This window comes from Cordyceps javanica, chromosome 4, assembly GCF_051103115.1.
Source record: "Cordyceps javanica chromosome 4, complete sequence".
Lineage (NCBI taxonomy): Eukaryota > Fungi > Ascomycota > Sordariomycetes > Hypocreales > Cordycipitaceae > Cordyceps > Cordyceps javanica.
In genome coordinates, this window is record NC_139298.1 from 1,783,602 (window position 1) to 1,801,472 (window position 17,871).

The 17,871-nt window shown below is 51.2% G+C and overlaps 6 protein-coding genes across 6 annotated transcripts; 1 reads left to right on the top strand and 5 right to left on the bottom strand.

Annotated features, from left to right (window-relative positions):
* Positions 1 to 3,742: 3,742 nt before the first annotated feature.
* Positions 3,743 to 4,122, bottom strand: V2A60_006432 (uncharacterized protein; the record flags this gene model as incomplete). Its single annotated transcript, XM_083257726.1, has 2 exons — positions 3,743 to 4,020; positions 4,059 to 4,122. The coding sequence occupies 2 exons, from the start codon at positions 4,120 to 4,122 to the stop codon at positions 3,743 to 3,745; spliced, it is 342 nt and encodes a 113-aa protein (XP_083113852.1).
* A 1,297-nt stretch (positions 4,123 to 5,419) lies between these two features.
* On the bottom strand, positions 5,420 to 6,073 carry V2A60_006433 (cytidine deaminase-like protein; the record flags this gene model as incomplete). Its single annotated transcript, XM_083257727.1, has 1 exon — positions 5,420 to 6,073. One exon carries the CDS (start codon positions 6,071 to 6,073, stop codon positions 5,420 to 5,422), a length of 654 nt encoding a protein of 217 aa, XP_083113853.1.
* A 1,720-nt stretch (positions 6,074 to 7,793) lies between these two features.
* Positions 7,794 to 8,550, bottom strand: V2A60_006434 (uncharacterized protein; the record flags this gene model as incomplete). The annotated part of the gene is made up of 4 exons (XM_083257728.1): positions 7,794 to 7,816; positions 7,971 to 8,126; positions 8,197 to 8,322; positions 8,388 to 8,550. The coding sequence occupies 4 exons, from the start codon at positions 8,548 to 8,550 to the stop codon at positions 7,794 to 7,796; spliced, it is 468 nt and encodes a 155-aa protein (XP_083113854.1).
* A 1,768-nt stretch (positions 8,551 to 10,318) lies between these two features.
* V2A60_006435 (uncharacterized protein) lies at positions 10,319 to 11,487 on the bottom strand (the record flags this gene model as incomplete). The annotated part of the gene is made up of 5 exons (XM_083257729.1): positions 10,319 to 10,534; positions 10,610 to 10,808; positions 10,885 to 11,022; positions 11,118 to 11,327; positions 11,393 to 11,487. The coding sequence occupies 5 exons, from the start codon at positions 11,485 to 11,487 to the stop codon at positions 10,319 to 10,321; spliced, it is 858 nt and encodes a 285-aa protein (XP_083113855.1).
* A 3,518-nt stretch (positions 11,488 to 15,005) lies between these two features.
* On the top strand, positions 15,006 to 16,070 carry V2A60_006436 (uncharacterized protein; the record flags this gene model as incomplete). Its single annotated transcript, XM_083257730.1, has 2 exons — positions 15,006 to 15,831; positions 15,907 to 16,070. 2 exons carry the CDS (start codon positions 15,006 to 15,008, stop codon positions 16,068 to 16,070), a joined length of 990 nt encoding a protein of 329 aa, XP_083113856.1.
* Positions 16,071 to 16,430: 360 nt separating this feature from the next.
* On the bottom strand, positions 16,431 to 17,183 carry V2A60_006437 (alpha/beta hydrolase; the record flags this gene model as incomplete). Its single annotated transcript, XM_083257731.1, has 1 exon — positions 16,431 to 17,183. One exon carries the CDS (start codon positions 17,181 to 17,183, stop codon positions 16,431 to 16,433), a length of 753 nt encoding a protein of 250 aa, XP_083113857.1.
* Positions 17,184 to 17,871: the final 688 nt, after the last annotated feature.

A 17,871-nucleotide genomic window follows, 5' to 3' on the forward strand; every position in this document is an offset into this window, starting at 1 on the left:
GCTGAACATTTTAGAGATACCCCGGCGGTCGTTTGAGACAATAACGAGATACGCGGGGCGAGATGTCGACTTGTTGATTTTTTTTTGTTATAGACTGGAAAAGTATGGGATTTGGAGATGAAGAACTTTGCTATATTGATAATATTGCTTCGCATAATGAAGCAAGACGCCCGAGATTCATAGTTTGAGTTGACAATAGAGGATATATTATAAATCTTTTGGCCCTTTGACTGTAAACTTTGTTTCGCCGTCGGGCCACTACCTGCCGGGCTTGAATTGAAGGAGGCTCAGCGCTCCATGTGCCAATACATGCCTATACATACGGGTAATAATGGAGCAGGCGACTGAACAGCGTAGCATTGCTAGTACCAGTGGGCTCGACGATGAACGTAGATGGCGAGATCTTACTCGCCAGCATGGCTCTTGCTAGTGGTAGTTGGGCCTGCGTGAACGGATAAGGCTCCCTGTGCGTACGTGCCCCTGCAGGACGTGCTTTATCAGTATTTCTTCTTCTCTTGGGGACTATGCGAGTACTCGTATTCTCCATGATTTGCTAGCTCCATTTTACAATTGAGAAGGAAGAAATTAAAAAAAAAAAACAAAAAAAAAACAAAGAAACAAGATGAGAATCATACGATGCTCATTACCTAACCCTCCCTTTTTGCAGGCCTTGTCCAGCTTTGCATGGACACTCACACCCCCCACCAGAATTTGAGTCGCGCGTCCCAGCCAAAAAGTGAGACAAGCCAAGCGTCGGCTGTGCCGCCGGTTTTCGCGGGCGGAGACGGCGGGAAAGCAAAATCAGTGAAAAAAACCCGCCCCCTCCCCCCTCTCCTCTCCCCTTTCACAAAGCTCGGTTTCCTGTCTGTGTCCTCCCGGAGGGACTCCCGGAGGGAGAGGGGGAGGGGCTTCATCGAGGGAATACGATAGACGGGTTCGGACAAGTGCAGCCGAGCGGAGAAGTAAAGGGCGTGAGTCCAAAAGACAAAAAAAAAGCTGGACCAGCCTTTCTGTTTACCTTTAATTGTTTGTGTGATTCTTTGGTCCAAAACTAGACTCTTCTTTCTGTTTCTCTCTCTCCGTCAAATGTTTCAGAGGCCTCTTGAGAATGTCTTTGCTCGACGCGCGCCGCCCCCCCTTTTCATCTTTGTGGCTGTTCTATCAACTACACGTTGGTTGGTTTGGGTACTGATTAAAATACATGTGTCGCTAAATAAATTACTCGCTGGCTGTCGCTTTCCAGCTGACCGTCCAAAAGCGTGGCAGTCTGACCGCTGTTGTTTGAAAGGATGCATGCATATCAAGTTTTCTTTGTTTGATTCCCTGTGCCAACAACAACTCACTCACACTGCACCAAAAAGCGCCCAGTCAGTCAGTCACCTGTCTCTCCTGACGGCCTTCCCCTCTCCTCCGTATTATTAGTAGTCATTGGGGACGCCGGGCGCACTAGTAATTAACAAGGAACAAAAAAAAAAAAAAAGAACTGGCAAGTCCGTGCCTGGCCCGAGCCGCAGGGTGATGGGGGGGATTGTTGGGGGTGGTTGGGCTGGGGAAGGGGGGGTCAGTCAAACCGGCAGGGCGATGGACAGAAATACTTGGCCGAATGAATTGACTGGGTGTGAGGCGGCGGGCAGGCATCATGGACATTTTCATCAGACCGGGCGCGCGCGTGTTACACAATTTGACTTTTTTTTTTCTTCCTTCTCCCTTTCCTTTGTCTTGAAGACCTGTCTGTTTCGCCACGGTCCGATCACGCGCACCAAGGTCGCCGCGCAGGGACATACTTGTTGCTTCTGCAGATTTTTTTGCAACAAAAGGGGGCTTGAGAAAAAAAAAAGAAAAAGAAAAGAAAAGCAGACAGACAACACAATAGGCGTTCCAATGGAGAGCGATGCTTTCCCCCCCTCCTCTTTCTCGTGAGGGGAAAAAAAAGCAAGGGTACCGAAGCCTTTGCCTGGCTACAGTAGTATTCGCCAGTGGCTGGCTGCGTGGCTGCCATCACCTGCATGACCCATCTCAGGGCCAGTTTCGCTGATCAGTTGAAGAGTGAAAACATGCATTCTGACGCCTACTGGTACAGTAGAGGCTCTATGCCGAGCTTTTCTTGCGACAAACTAGCCCTCCTCCGTCCTATATGCCGGCGACCTGCTTCTGAGGGGAGAGGAGGAGGTAGAGGTGGTCTCGGCATGACTTGACGGTAGCATCTGTTGCTTACCTTCTTTATTATTTCGAGAATAAAGCATCCTACTTCATCACGCCCGAGAAAACCACTCCTGCGGCAACAAGGCAAAGTAAACGGGTGGCATATTGATTACGGAGTATTCCGTACAAAGCACCATGGTAAGCATGCAACTTCAGGGCCCGTCCGGGTTGTAAGTCAGACCGGGAGGCTGCCTTATGGGATGTAAGATGCCGTTTTTTGCTGCGGCAGGCTGCGTTGCTAGTGACACTGTCTCTGCCGCTCACAAGCCATGACTGGGGATATCGGGCGTTCTAGCTCTTTCAACTTATCCCGCGCCCTTCCTCCTCCTCCTCCTATAGAAGCTTAGCGGTAGCCTGCTTTTGCGTGCATGCCGCAGAGCTAGCTTCTGTGATGCAAGCCTTGTGATGCACGTCACTGTTACATTCGGCGCGTACGGCAGCCATCACGACGAATCAATTCAGCTGGCCGGGTCGCCTGGCTTTTCATATCATTTTCCAGCCGCAATCTATACAGCAAAAGATGGGATGGGATGTCTCGCCCCCAAAAAGGATTTGGCAAAAAAAAAAAAAGAAAGACAGAGAGAGAGAGACGCTCACTGATTGAGGCTGGAAGACATATCAAGTACCTCAATGTACTTTTTCTGAGCGGTTTATGCCCACACCCTTAAAACTTGCTTTTGGCAAATAACAATAAGAAAAAAAAAAGTCATGACAAACCGCCCCCTCTACATAATAGATTAAGAACCCATGCCCCCCTTTTGGTTCTGTCTTTTTTCTTAGTCGTTTTCAGTTGGGGCTTGCCCACACTAGCACCTGGCACCTTTGCTACCGAACCAGTGGCACACGCAGGTAGTCAGCCATGCAGCAAGCAAGCCATCGCTTACCCAGTAAATTTTTTTTTTTTTTTTTAAATTTTTGCTGCACGCTCGTTTGCTGTGGCCGTGAAAGTTTGAACCGTGCAGCTGTCTGGTAAGAAACGCCAAGAGCTGAGAAACTCTACAGAGTACTGCTTATCTCGATTCTCGTGGCTGTAGAGCGAAAGGGGAGCGCATTTGGCATGCCTGTCTACATGAAGAAAAAAAAAAAGAAGAAAAAAAAAGAGGATATAGAGCATGAGGGAATTGGTCTGAACTTGCTGGGGCAGTCATGCTCGCGACTCGACTCGGCTGCACCATCCAAGGAAAGTCATGAACGCATGCAAGCCACCTCCCAATGACGGCACCTGTGGAGCACTTCTTCCCAAGTGCCCGTCGCAAGACCCATGTCCACGGCTAGTTTTGGAAGGGGGGGTTGATGAAGGGGGGGGCGCATAATGGCGAATCTATCAGAAACGATGTGACTAGACTCCTTTGAGAAACTCGAGGCTGTGTCTGCGACGAGAATGTCGAGCCGTAGCGCATCGTTCAAGCATCTGGACTCGAAGGATTTTGGTAAGACGGCTTCTCATGAACACGGTCACGAGCCGATACATGGAGCCTCTTCCCCCTTTCCGGGCTTGCGGCTCGTGAACAAGGAAGAAGAAAAAAAAGGCTTCCACACATCATCGCAGGAGCGGCCCGCGCTCCCTCTTCACCGAGCTCCAGACATGGACAAACGGACCGAGGAACCAGCCAGGCCCCGAGCACGTCGCCGACGATGTGGACGCGGTCCCCCCCGCGTTGGCGACGGCCATGAACGTCATCAGTCCAATGTGCGCGACGTTGGCGACGGCCATGAGCGTCATCAGCCCAATGTGCGCGACGTTGCCGCAGGCCGGTGGAAGTCGAGGAAGAGCGCGTGCCTCTGCGGGTCCGCCGACGGCGCGCACCAGGAAGACGCCTCAGACCAAGTAGACGGCCGCAATCGTGTCCTCGTACTGCTCCGCGCCGCCGGGGGCCCCAGCGGAGCGCCGCCAGCACCGGCAGGAAAGAACAGCACCATGCCGCCGCCAAAGGCGACGGGTCAAACGTTCCGGAGCCACGGCTCGAGCGAGTCGCGCGGCGCGGCCCGCTTGCGCGGCGCGAGGCCGGACAGTGAGACCCCCATGTTGGATTTTTGGTGTTGCGTGCGTGCGGCGCGCGCCGCCCGTGCCGCCTGTAGTAGGGTGTGGTCTTGTTTCGGGGTCCTGCTCTTCTGCTTCGGCATTGTAGGAGAGTTGTATACAAGTCAATGTTGGAAACCGGTTGTAAACCGAAAAGCTCGACGCTTTTTTAGCTGCCTGTTTCCAATTTATAGAATCTTCTTCACTCGAGCCCTCGACCCGCGGCCGGGTTGATTAGAATGCCGTCCCGCATCGCCATGAAGGCCTTCACCTCATACGCCGTCACGGCTGGTGCCTGGGATAGAGAAAAAAAGGGACTAGCACAACGAAAGATGGATTGCTATGCCCGAGCTAAGCTTTCTGTAGTGCTAATGACCGAGCTGTCATGCGACTACCTTGTTGATAAACAGGCTATCCGGGGTACCGCGGACGAGGGGATGCCCGGCTTCCGATCGACGTGTCATGACTTACCATGAGAGCTTCATATTCCGCAATGGAATTGACTGTTGCTTTCGGCAAGGCATGTGACCTTGACGTGCCCAAGAGACTGGTATTAGAACAGCAGTCCAAAGTGACGACGAGCCTGATCCTAACATTTGAGGAAGGGGAGCCAATTGCTTGCTTTCAATATATTTCAGACGAAAGTTGACCACAGATCATATCGAGACATAATTCTATCATTACCATAATCTCTACAACAGCACGAACAGCGGCAGTACCACAGCCACCAATAGCCTCAATAGTGCCGGTAACGGTGATATTAGCCTCAACGCAAACAAGAACGGAGCAGACTTCGGAATGAAATTGAGAGGCAAAGTAAGCTGAACCGTTGTCAGCGGGTTTACGGAGGCCAATCGAACCGGTCGATTATACAAGTACCACGCCGGGCAATCGGAGGTCGACGCCACCGCTGGAGAGTAGAAGGAGGAGCAGCCCGCTTCTACACATGACGGCCTGTCCCGGAGAGTGGCGCGGAGGTGGACGAACCATCTTTAATGGTGAAGGAGCAAACACAATACCGGAATAAGATGTCTTATAATGTTTCCAGTCGTATTCCGCGGGAATACCAAATAGGCCGCCACCCCAAGTCTCCATGGTTGAATACCCTTCTAACATGACAGCACACAACGCCCAACTAAGTGGAAAACTGTCGAAATCAGTGACATGCTATGAGACTCCTTCAGTTTATGTTAAATCTTATTTCCAAGCGCTGGCTGTCTGAGCTCCAGCCTTCTTGCCTTCCTGATACGTGACGCTCAGCGCATTATATAGCGCCTTGACGCGTTCGATTTCCGCGAGCCAATGCTCCTTCTCTTCCCTTGTTTCCAATCTCTCGACCAGGCTCAGAAACGACTTGCCCGAGAAAAACTTGTTTTCTCGATTGTAGAGCTCGCGCCTCTCGACCTGCTCCTCCGACTCCGTCCCGGCGACGCGAAAAACTTGCTGCAAAATGTCAATGTCGTACGGGATGGCAAACAGATCCCGGCTGTCTTCGTATGTGAACAAGTAGTAGAATTCCCGGAAGCCCGACCACGCGATGCCGCTCAGGCACAGGCTGCAGGGCTCATGCGTGGCCAGGAAGATGCAGTCCGTCTGCGGGTCGGGGCGGCTGGCCGGGTCGGGGAAGTCTCTGGTGAAGAACGCCTGGATGCAGTTGATCTCGCCGTGGAGCAGCGGCGACACGCGCTCATTGTTCGTCACGAGGGTGAGCCGTGCCAGATCGTGTCGGGACAGGATGGCGGCTCCGAAAACCTTTGAGCCGGACGCAACGCCGTCCCGCGTCATCGGGACAATTTCATGTTCGATGGTGTGAAGAAGAGTGGACAGAAGATCTCTGGCGCTGGCAGGCATTTTCGAAGACTTGCTTAGAGCACAATTCGAAACCGCAATAGAGTTGTGAGTATGCTTTTTATCATGACCTGTAGCCCGGCGAACACCGCCTGGCTACGGGTCGCCGGCGCCTTCCGGCTACCGCCACACAATGTAGATCGCTGATGCGTGAACCAAACAGACAGCGAGACACGTGTAGTATTAACAAGTAATCAAATCATATCATTGAATGCAAATCGAGATTTCAATATTTTAAGAGCTCTCTTGGTCTGCCTACTCTTCTGCGAGGATGACTAAGCGATTTCATGCAATGAAAAACTTCCGTTCACAATAAGTACGGAGGTTTTTTCGTTCGCTAATTGGAACATGTCAATCTGTCAGAAATGGTTCAAGGGTAGCACAAGGGTGCCCATTGATGGCTGATTTGAACATTGTATTTCCCCTTCAAATTACACGTCATGCACTACGTTCGGTTTCTTCGGCCGCCCAAGGTCATTCGACAGGCTGGGCTCCATCTGGAGCTGGTTTTCACCATTACGACTGATCTCGGAGACTCATTTCTCCACCCGGATGCGCCAATTGATCTGCATATAGTGGCAGAAATAAAGGACTCTCCTGATGCTTCGAGGCTGAAATTGACCAAAAAAGGCCAGGCTGTGTGGAAATCTGGTATGCGCGTGGCGAAACAAAAGATTGCAGTCCCCAGACCACTGCAAGCCGCCCTGGCTTCGGGAACCAGGGTCGATATTTGTGTGACCGCAGGCAAAGACATATCCGCAGATGGCGCACAAGTTATCCTTTCGAGTTCTGAGAGAGACGAAAGCTGCGGCCAAATCATGCCGGTCTGGGCCGCGCTGAGCAGCTCAAATGAGCGGACAGACGTGTCAACACGTAGAATATTGCTGGACGACGCCGGCGCTTCCAGGTATCACCTTGAACTCGAAGAAGAAATCGGCGAAAGCATAGCACGGCACATTTGGGACGCTGGTTTGCTCGCAATGTGTTCCATCGCTGGTGCTTATCTATGCCCGGGCCTCGAATGCAGCCAACAATCGCTTCCCGGATCTATGAAAGCTGTTCTCTCCTCCAAAAGCTCATTAAACATCCTTGAACTTGGATGTGGCGTCGGGATACTAGGCATTGGACTGGCAACGATATTCCCAGAAATGAGAAAAGAGGGCCTGGAGAAATGTACAATCATGATGACGGACTTGGAAGAGGCTGAGGAGCGGGCAAGGTCAAACCTGCGGCAATCATCCTCCAACACATCAGATCATGATGTCTCCTTGATATACGAGAATCTCGATTGGGAGGATGGAAAGGAGGGGATATTCGGCCACGAGGTTGCCTCTCGCCATTGGGATCTCATCATCATAAGTGACTGCACTTACAATGTCGACATGCTCCCGGCACTGGTAGAGACCATAAGTGCTATCGAGTGCTTGAGTGAGCAGAGAGCAGAGAGCAGAGCGATGAGGACAAAGGTTTTTCTAGCTACAAAACCGCGGCATGCATCTGAGCGAGCCTTTTTTGACCTGATGGCAAACAAGCAGTGGTCTATTGAAGACAGCCAAGTACTGAATCTACCGGTCCGGGGGAATGAACAAGAGTCGATAGAGCTGTACTTGTTTCAAAGACAATAGATCCATGCACAGAAGAGAGCTTTCGTTATGGACAAGTTTCTATAATGGTCTGTATATATTATCATGCGCAAAGACTACGTATAAAACGTCTGCATGTACTACATCATGCTGAGACGAGTCTCTATGTACGTGTCGCCGCTCAGCAGTGAGCAGGGTTGTTGGGATAGACGTTGCCGGTGTTGCAAGTGTTGGGGGGAGAGAACAGGGGCGCAGCTAAAGTTCACTTTTAGCACTTTGGACCTGACACACCGATCCGTGACGAGGGCAAGACTTACTGTTGACGCCATAGTTCTTGGGAGGGTTGCGGACGATCGAGTAGCGGCCGCCGGGAGTGAGGCGGTTCTCGCAGTTGATCTGGGCCTGGCCGCCGTTCTGGCTGGAAGAACCCGTCCAGATGTCAATGTGAGGCTGGCCGCGCTTCCAGTCGGAATCTTGAACCATGTCAGTCAGCGTCTGGGGCGGCTTCTCCGGGAGAAGTTTGAGGGAAGGGAAAATACTCACCGCACTGAGCGCAGTAGTCCTCAACACGACCGTACTTGGTGAGGAAAGGCAGGTAGACAATCTCGCACTGGTTCAGCTCACCGGGGGCGGTGGCAATGGTGACGGGGTCATCATAGGTACCCTTGCCTGAATGGGGGCCTGTTAGCAAATCGTGAAAGCAGTCGGCCGGGCGAGGCTTATGTGACACGTACCACCGGCACGGTTGCCGCGACCGCAGTTGCCGGAGATGGCGGGGCCGGGAGGGTCGTTGTCGGGATAGCCGTAGAAGGTGACAATGTAGTTGCCAGGAGTAGAGCAGGCCGAGGCGAAGCCGGCCAACGCGGCGGCGACGACGGTGGTAATGGCGGATCTCATTTTTTTTGGGGGGGGGGGGGGTCTTGGTCGTCTTGGGTTCCCGTGCAAAGAACTTGGTCGATGAGAAACAGACGTCAAAAAGATGGGAGACTTTTACATCTATTTATTCTCTCGAGCCAAAAGCCGTTGTTCGTTGCATTCTCAACGCTAACAGACAGCACGCAAGCTTGGATCCATTTTGAGTCCTATCCATATACGTACAGTAAAAGCGAGGCCCCAATAGCCTTCAAGATCGGCACTTGCCTACCCATGTTGCCATGGCTGCTGCCCCCATCTTGTGCACTATATCGAGAGAGAGAGAGAGGCGGCGCTCCAAACCCACCTCCAGATGCGACGCTGACAGGGCGGGTCGACTCTCGAGCGCTCATCGAACCGGGGTCCCGGCTTCACGTTTGATGCTAGATTCGTGCCATTCGTGGGATTTTTCTTCCAGAGCAAGTCAATCAAATGCAAAAGAAAAGTTACTGTTGTCGGGTCATTCATTCGTACACTGTGCCGTACTCGAAATTTGCAATCCGACGATCTGTGTAGCAACATCGTCAAGCTTGCTCTCCGCTTGACCGGCGACATGCAAGTCACAACTCGAACAGATGCATGCCACCCTAATAAGTACCCAGTAAGCAGATTCCCATTAAGGCAGCAAAGAACGAAAGGCAGCATCTGGGTGGCCGCAACATGACCCCAAAACCTTGGACGTAGGCTAGGATAAATCCCCCACTTGCCGGTGCTTACGGCCATGGTTAATGCCGCCAATGACAGAAGGGGAACCCACAATGAATGCTTCACCACATCGGTTAATGCAAGGGAGGACATTGGTAGTTTGAGGGATCAATGCGTCATGGGGAAACGTTCGGTCCATCGGTGTTTGTACTGGTAACTGGCATACTGGTACAGCCATGGCGGGTGCCTCCCGCTCGTTCTTCAGTTGATGGCCCGAGGTACCTTGTTGGGCGCGCTTCTCGCCATAGCACGACTGGGACCTGGTAACTAACTACTGACGAGTCACGACGCATACTTTCAGTCTCCAGTCGATTCCCGCCTTTGCCGTGGCGTCCTCTCCCGAGCGGGGCGATGATGCCAACAACTCCTTGATGATGGCTAATTAGGTGGAGAGGGAGGGACTGTTGCTGATCTGCATTGGCCTCAGATGTTCGGCTTCTCGTGTCGTAATCGAGGCAGCTCCCACCTGAAAATTTCATCTGGGATAGAGAACGGAAATGACTTACCTCATAAGGGCCATGCTATCGTAGCTCTGGGTCCATATGCGTCTTGTTTCGCGGACGTCGAAGCGGCAACCATGTTTGTACCGAGACGCAAAGTTGTATCAGCCGTTGGACAATGCAAGTGTACGTACTGTTGTCTTTGGAGTGCCACTGCATTGTTTTGAAGGGTTTCCTTTTACAAGTACTTGGGCCAATATGTTCTTTAGATCACGAAAGAGAACCCGCATTTAATGCCCAGATACTGAGACAACTCAGCATCTGGGCATAAAGATGTAGAATCTGGATATTCGAGTCTACTAGCTTATACCATTTTAGAGTTATCACGTTAAATGAGGCTTGAGCATACTAATATAGATAGCTATACTTGATTATATATATAAATTAAAAAGATGTAGGCTAGGTATCGAGTTCCGTCATTTCGCCTAAACTTTTCTATTTATTTAATACACGAAACCAACTATTATACAAATATGATCATAGGACAAATATAAAATGCTAGTTGCCTCAATCGACACACATGTATTTCCCGAGGGCGGCATTTACCGTCACGAACGCACCCCAGCTGTTCTTAGCACAAACTCGTATACTCCGAATGTAATGATGGCTGAGGGGACGGATCGTATCAGATGCGGCGTCAGGCCGGCGTAAAACCCGCGCCAGCCCTCACGCACCCATGTTGTCCGGCAGCACTGGACGAGGCTCGTTTGTTGCACCCGGCCCAGGCTCTCTGCTGGAGCTTGACGCAGTCGCGTGCGAAACACCTATTCGTGCACACGCATTCGGTCAACAAGCCCCTTCGAGACTATCCGCATTCTTCCCGTCGGCCTTGTGCTTACCTCGTGAGGATATGTAATGAGGACCGCGGCCACCTTGGCGCAGCCCGCCGCCGCCGCCGTGCTGGCCCAGTGCGACAGCTCGCTGTGACGGGAAGACGCTGCTCCAGAGGCGCTGGCGCCCCCTTTGCGAAACAGCGTCTTGAGACGCTCATAAAGGACCAAGTGCACCACAGTCTCCAGCGTGCCCAGATAGCTCGCACTCAAGCCTCTGTAAAAAGCCTCTGATACCTTCGTTCTTGAAGACCTGCTACACACAGTCCAACACCCCGCTGTACAGTCGAGACTGCTTCTTGTCGAGCTGCAGCCGCGTCTTGACCAGCCATATGGGGTTTGTAGCCGTGGCTGTGGCGATGCCGGCAGCGACGGCGGCTTGCGCGTGCACCAGGGGTGTCACTCTCGGCGCGGCCAAGAAGCTGCGCACCTAGGCGTTTGCAGTTGCCGTAGGCGTAAAACTTGATGGCCTGGGCGGGCACCACGCCGACGAGGCTGGGGAAGCAGCCCACGGAACAAGTTGCGCCAGCCCTCGGTCCGGTGTATCGCGCCAATCGTCTCAAAGGTCTCGCAGATGTGCCGGAGCGGGCTGCTGGCAAGACGGAATGCCAACGGCATGGTTGACGTGGCCCGCAATCGGGACGCGCTCAGGTAAAGATCTGACTGCATGCGAGTCCTCAGCACGTCAAGCGGAGAGGTGACGATTGCGGTGATCAGACCGCCAGACCTAGCAAGAGGACATCAGCTGCGGGTGCGAAACAGCACAACCTTGGCTGCTCGTAGTAGGCTTACGCGCCAGCAGCGAAATGCACCCAGGGCGGGACGACACGGTCGATTGCGCTGTCCACTGCCACGGGTTGTGATGAATGTTGAACATTAAAGGCCATCGCTTTTGTGGCTGTTTAGCCTGGTGTTTGGCAACCAGATCGTAATTTGCGGACCAAGCAACATAGAGCTCGAATGGCCAGTCGCCAGAGGTTGTTCGAGATGCGAGCGTTGTGTTGCAAATGTAAAAATCATGTTGTCTCTAGAATCTACCACCGCGGTGCTGACAGCTAGGGCTCCCCAGGCTATAGCTACATCCTAGTAACACTTCAGTCTTATTTAACTTATAATATAAACTCATTATTGGTAAATATACATTTAGTATATTATTAGTTATAGCTTAACCTTATAGATTAGTTTATCATATTTCCTTAGAATATCTAACATCTTTTAATAGCCTTTGGGAAAAAGCTAGGTTGTTGTTGGCGCGTCTCCCTATTCAACGTAACGCGCGCAGTTATTCGGGAATTCTGGGTTTCTGCAATCAGCTCACCCCTTGAACCTGGCACTCTCCTCAAAAGACGACTTTGTAAGTTTTTTATACAAGCGAAACCCTGGTGGGCAATGATGAATTTCGGTTCTCACGCGTTGACATATGTACAAATCGGCCGCTCAAACACGCGCTCTTGCGACATGTATCGTAATGTGTGATGCCTCGCTCAAGCTTTTATTATAGGTCTCCAAAACACAGAAAATACTCATAGTATAAAACGATCTGACTTATTGCTGAAGCCCTGGTGTACAACCCAGACAAGCTGCAGGGCTCGCGAGTCACATTCAGAAAATGCTGTAGCAAGGCCACGTCCATTTAGGCTTGTTATTGATAATGCCGGCTTTTGCTGGCCCCCTTTAAGACACAATTTTAGGGTTTGGTACCAGTGTTCGGATCTGTAGCTCGTGGACAACATATGGCCTGAGGTATCATCATCCATTCTTGCGTACCAAGTTTGAACCCAATTCTGGCAGGATCAACGGTGCGATACACTATCCTGTGGATGATACTACTTCTCATTGAAGCGGCTTGGGATACCGGCTTTGCTCGCGAGGCCTTGAAAATTGCCCATTCCGGCCAAAGCCTAACCGATAGATGACATGAAGGCGACCAAGTCTCGCAATCAGTATGGCGGCGTCGTAAATATGAAGAGAGCGGAAAACTTGTTTCGGAGGCAAACCGAAGCAAAATTGAATTGACCAGCCGCTGGTATGTATCAAAGGTATTGGCTGCTGTATTCACTCGTGTTGATATTATCTTATATCACTCAAAGGACGACTACGGTAGAGTTGGCTCTCCAAGCACAAATCGCGAAACACACGTGCTGACCATCTCCGTGCCGGCATGGCTCGCGGCAATGGCCCCGTTGCGGACCCGGATCATGCCGTTCGTGATTTGAGGAATTGCAGTCTCAAAGAATAAAATGGACTGACTGTTCTCGCCATCAATGATGATAGTTTAAGCTAGAGATTCACTATCCATAATTACGGATTGCGGATGGAAAACCACCATCGATGTCATGTGCGTTGCGATGTGCACTTTCAATCACACCCTGCCTTCAGGTAAGCACAGATTTCAACTATCCCAATTGAAAGCATGATGTACAGGGCATATGAAGCATGAATATGCTGTTCTGCCTTGCGGGGCCTGGATTATGGGAGCTGAGAATTGCCGAAAATGCGCCACTCACGTTCGACATCGCATTAACTCGTATAGAATCAGGGTTTAACAAAAACTTTCCGATGCGTAGTCTGTCAGGCTATGCTTTCAAATGCTTATTGGCGTGCAAGTTCCGCCTCTAAATTTCCCGATCCACATTGTTTGGGTTAGCAGCCCGAAAGGTTACAGCAAGGCTTTACGGGCAACTCCCGGCTCGATTTGTAGGTTCGCAATGCACATGCATGTAAGCCGCCTTCGCAAGGGGGTCTGCGCCTCCAAGTAACTTCAATCGTAATTGGACGTGCTATATTCGGGCCCAGGCGGACCCTCCTGCTTTGTGAGCTGGCGGTCTTTGAGGGCGTTGGCAAATATTCCACGATGCGTCCCCAGTAACAATTTCCGGGGGGGGGGGGCTCAAAGAGTATCGCTGGGTGCAGTTCTGGACCAACTACTCATTCGACTGTATAGTTACCAAAGGATTCTCCTTACTAAAAGTACCGCGAAGCAACCGGGGTTGTTGGGGTCGAATTGCGGCTCATGGTGGCGGATAGGATTTGCAGCGGTCGCGTATGTCTCCGAAGAACTCCGACTTGTGCCTGACAAGTTTCACGAATTAAAGTGCTGATGAACTAGAGCCTTTGACTTATATTGGTGAACAATGCAAGTGTATGGCGGAAACCTACGATTATGAACTGGTACACGTGGCGTCCGCGATCGTTCATTCTTATGGATGTTGAAAATCTGGAGTTGAAGTCGGCGACGATGAGTTGTCTACTCTAAGGATGCCTAGAAAAGACGTACGAGGCTGATTTTACGAACAGTATCCTCTGGCACCGCAAGTAGAAGGTATCTGGCTGCGGAGAATGTTGGGTGTTGTGCTCTGCACTGTCTCTTCCAGCGTTAGCTTTTGGCGAAATGAGTGGTCTATCCAAGACTCAAGTGTGCTAACATGACCTTCGAGTTTATGAGCCGAGAGACGGTGCTCGCAATGCTGTATAACAGGAAATCAGGTTGTTAGACATCTGATCGCTGCTTGAAGGATCGTTTCCCCGTCGTGGCAGAAGACAACTAGTGGCTGAAATTCTGATAGGCCTCGACCTCCCCTTCTATATTGCGTGATTATCTTTTGGCTGATACTTTTGTCCTCGGATTCAAGTGAGCCTCAACCTTTGTAGACTAGAGAGCCCGTTTATACCTTTTAGACTAGTCGCGCGGCCCTATTGAATCAGAGACTTACAAGAGGCGAGCCGTTTACCCCAGCCTTATTCTGCCGTCCCCCCCACAATGCGTCTAAATGGCACTTTGAATAGCTGACGCAGTCTATGAGCTGAAAGAAAGCAAGTATAGTAAGTTGACTAATGTTGACTTTGTATATCTGCGATCTATTGTACTTTGTCCCACGTCGAGTCCCCCGTGTATTGCTACAGAGTCCAAGGCCTTTTATTGCTACGTCTGAAGGCTGCATAGAATACCGTGATTTGCCGCTAGGTCACATCGTGGGATATTCTCAACATCGTTGGACGATCAATCGCCGGCCCCCGAGTGTTGGATTGCAACACCATATCAAAACGTACGATGCCTATGGCGAATATGTGCCCGATCTCGGAAGGCGACCAATGGCCGCAGCTCTCCATGCGTGGGGCATGTGACCGCTGTCGGTCACTGAAGCTCAAGTGCCGCCGTGTCACTGCCCTCTCAGAGTCCTGCGAGCGTTGCAACAAGGCACGGATAGCTTGTATATTCGGAAGACGAGTCCGTGCCAAGCGTCGAAGAGACTCAGGCTGTACCTCCGGCGTGGAGACGACCTTTCCATTAGATGAGCTTGATGATACCGATGGCAGGCCACAGGAGTCAATAGCTCCAGCGGAAAGCCACGACAATTGCCCGTCAGGTGCCAAGTCATTCGCAGCGATAGCAGCACCTTCTCCAATGAGCTTTTTCTTTGGCCACATAACTCCTACAGACGACCCATTCGCCACGCATAGCCTGGAGAGTGCCGGAGAAGAAGTTGACCTGGCGTCAGCAGCATCGACCGCACCCCCCTTTGACGAAGGGGGCTGTGATCTCGCCACACTGTTGGGAACACCAGATTTTGCAGCCGACAAGAGGTTCTCGGGAGCTCAATCACCCATCACAGCTTCGTACCATCAGAATATCCCCGCCTTCCCAGGTGAAGACGTTTTCCCTTCGGAACCAGCAAAGGCCGGGGACCCTATACTGAGCGCCTCGAACCGAAATAACTCAACTCAGCAATGGAACACGGCGCATGGCATCGAACAAAAGTTTGGCTATAGTAGCCGTGCTACTTCTCAGCTCCTGCGTTTATTGCCCAAGATCAAACAAGAGCTTTCAAAGTTCGAAAACGGATTCTGGCGCAACGAGGGCGCCGCGAGCCTCGACGACTATCCCATCTGGAATATTGTGCTGATGGCGAGAGAAATACGTGAAGTGGCCAGCGCAATCTTTGGAAAAAGTGAGGAAGCCCTCCGGGAGAATCAGCTCAACTACCAGATTGGACCAACCTCTCATTATGGGACCAAGGCCGACACACCGGCAGTTCTCCTTCTCCTCTGTGGGCACATCTGGTTGATGCGGCTCTACAGCGTTGTCTTAGATCATGTTCAAAATCGAATCGATGACATACCAACTGTGACGGACCATAGCCAGCTCTTGGACCATGCTACGTTGTGGCCCGACCTACTAAGCGAACACCGAAGTGGGCTACTGTCTCTCCCGGATCTTGGACTGGGGCTAGGTAAGCTTCCATGCATTGCATCAATTCTAGAGTTGCATCGTATCTATGCAGAGATGCACACGCTATGCACAGCAGTGAAGTCGGTCGAGTGTCAGCTTGGTGGTGACGGCTTTCAACTTCGTGAGGCAGCAGTGACGGCACTGCAGAACGATGATTACGTCCCATCCGGGAACTTGCAGAGTATTGAGATGCGATTCGATTCACTGAAACAACAACTTAGAACAAAGATAGGATTCTAGATGGAAGCAGCTTGCAAGCCGAGCCAAGGTGTATTTCCAACAATGCTGTCTAGTGCATCTACTATCCCACACTGAATGACACGTTTCGGAAAATTGGCACAGATGTAACAGTCCAAAAGATCAGTTTCTCTCACACAGTTTAGCTAAATGATTTGGTTAATGGAACCGATACAGTAACAATTTGAGACAACATCAACAACATCAACACATCAACACATCAACACACCAACAGCATCAACAACATCAACCACATCAACAACATCGAAATGATAGCGTGCCACCACTGCAAGGATCTATCAGTAGTACAGAGCACCGATTTGAGCCCCTTTGTGAATAAAGGCAACACAGATACTTGTTAAGCTACTGAGACGCCTGGTTCATAACTTCCTCCACAATGTCAGCCACTCTCTCTGGCATGCTGAGGAATGGACTGTGCGAAGATGGGATATTGAAGCATTTGACTGGGATGCCATCGCTTTCAACTCGTCCCACCATCATATCCTGCATATCGAGTGGTAGTGCGTGGTCATCTTCACAGAGTACGTACGTCAACGGTGTGGTGCGCCACGCTACCTTCTGTACGTCGACCGGCGTATACTGAACTACTGTGCCGTGGGCCACAAGCAACGACTCAGCCCACAAAGCTTCCTGAGGGCTGAGGTCGTGATAGAATCGGCCGATGGGATCGCGCCAAGAGAGGATGTCGCCCTGTGTCACGATGTCCGGCGGGAGAGAGCCGCCAAGGATGCTGACCAGGGACTCGCCCTCCTTGGGTATGAAGGCGCTGATGAAGACGAGATCCGTGACTCCGCCCGTCGCGGAACCACGAGGGACGGCAAAGTCGGCGAGAGCAGCGCTGGAGACGATGCCGCCCCACGAATGTGCAACAACGGTGAGATGAGTGCCCACCGCCACCTCTTTGGCAACGATGGACTTGATAAAGTTGATGTCATCGTACAACGTCGCGTTGGGTGGCACAGCATTGTTATTCGTGGGGAGCGTCTCGCAGATGGTGCGTATCTGGCGGGACTCGAGTGCTGCCATGAGCTTTCGGTAGTGAACGGGGACGTGCCAACCGCCAGCAACGATCAGGACAGCTTTCGGCCGGTGCATTGTGATTCTGGCTCTGGTTAACGGTTAGTTGAGGATGAGGCAACGAGTGCAGCCTGCTTTCTGAGGGTGAGGGGTAATGATATATATATGTATATATATATATATCTATCAATATATAACAAGGCTGCGGTAGACTGTGCATAACATGAGGTCTGGCTTGCGTAGTAGAGCGATGAGAATGAGGAAAACTGGACGAGTCATGGTTGCGAAGAACAAAAATGAGAAATATTGAATTGAAGACTAGAATAGGAAATTCACGAGAAAAGAGTACGGCACCATGATCTCTCAACGATAGTAACCAGAGTGAGCTCCCTCTCCACCGAATAAGCATGTACATGGCTAGGAGGTGAGCCAACTAGTTCTCGTGGCGCAATCATCATCACCCAATGGCGAGGCTCATACAATATCCATTCAAGAAGGCTCCGCTGGAAGGGCTTAGCCTAAGAGCCGGTGATAAGAGCGAAAAAAGCTAGTTAATCCCAAAAGCTCTACGGAGTACGTTACCAAGATCGTGTTATCCGATGGCTATTCGCATCTGAGCGCGGTGTTGTCAAGAGTTGGAAAAGAGCTGACAGTGATGCTGTTGAACTGATGAATGGGAAAAGGTCGAAAATCGACCCTTTGGACGCTTGGAGGCGTCTTTTGAATATATTGATTTGACATTACTTGAAAAGGAAGATGCCTTGAC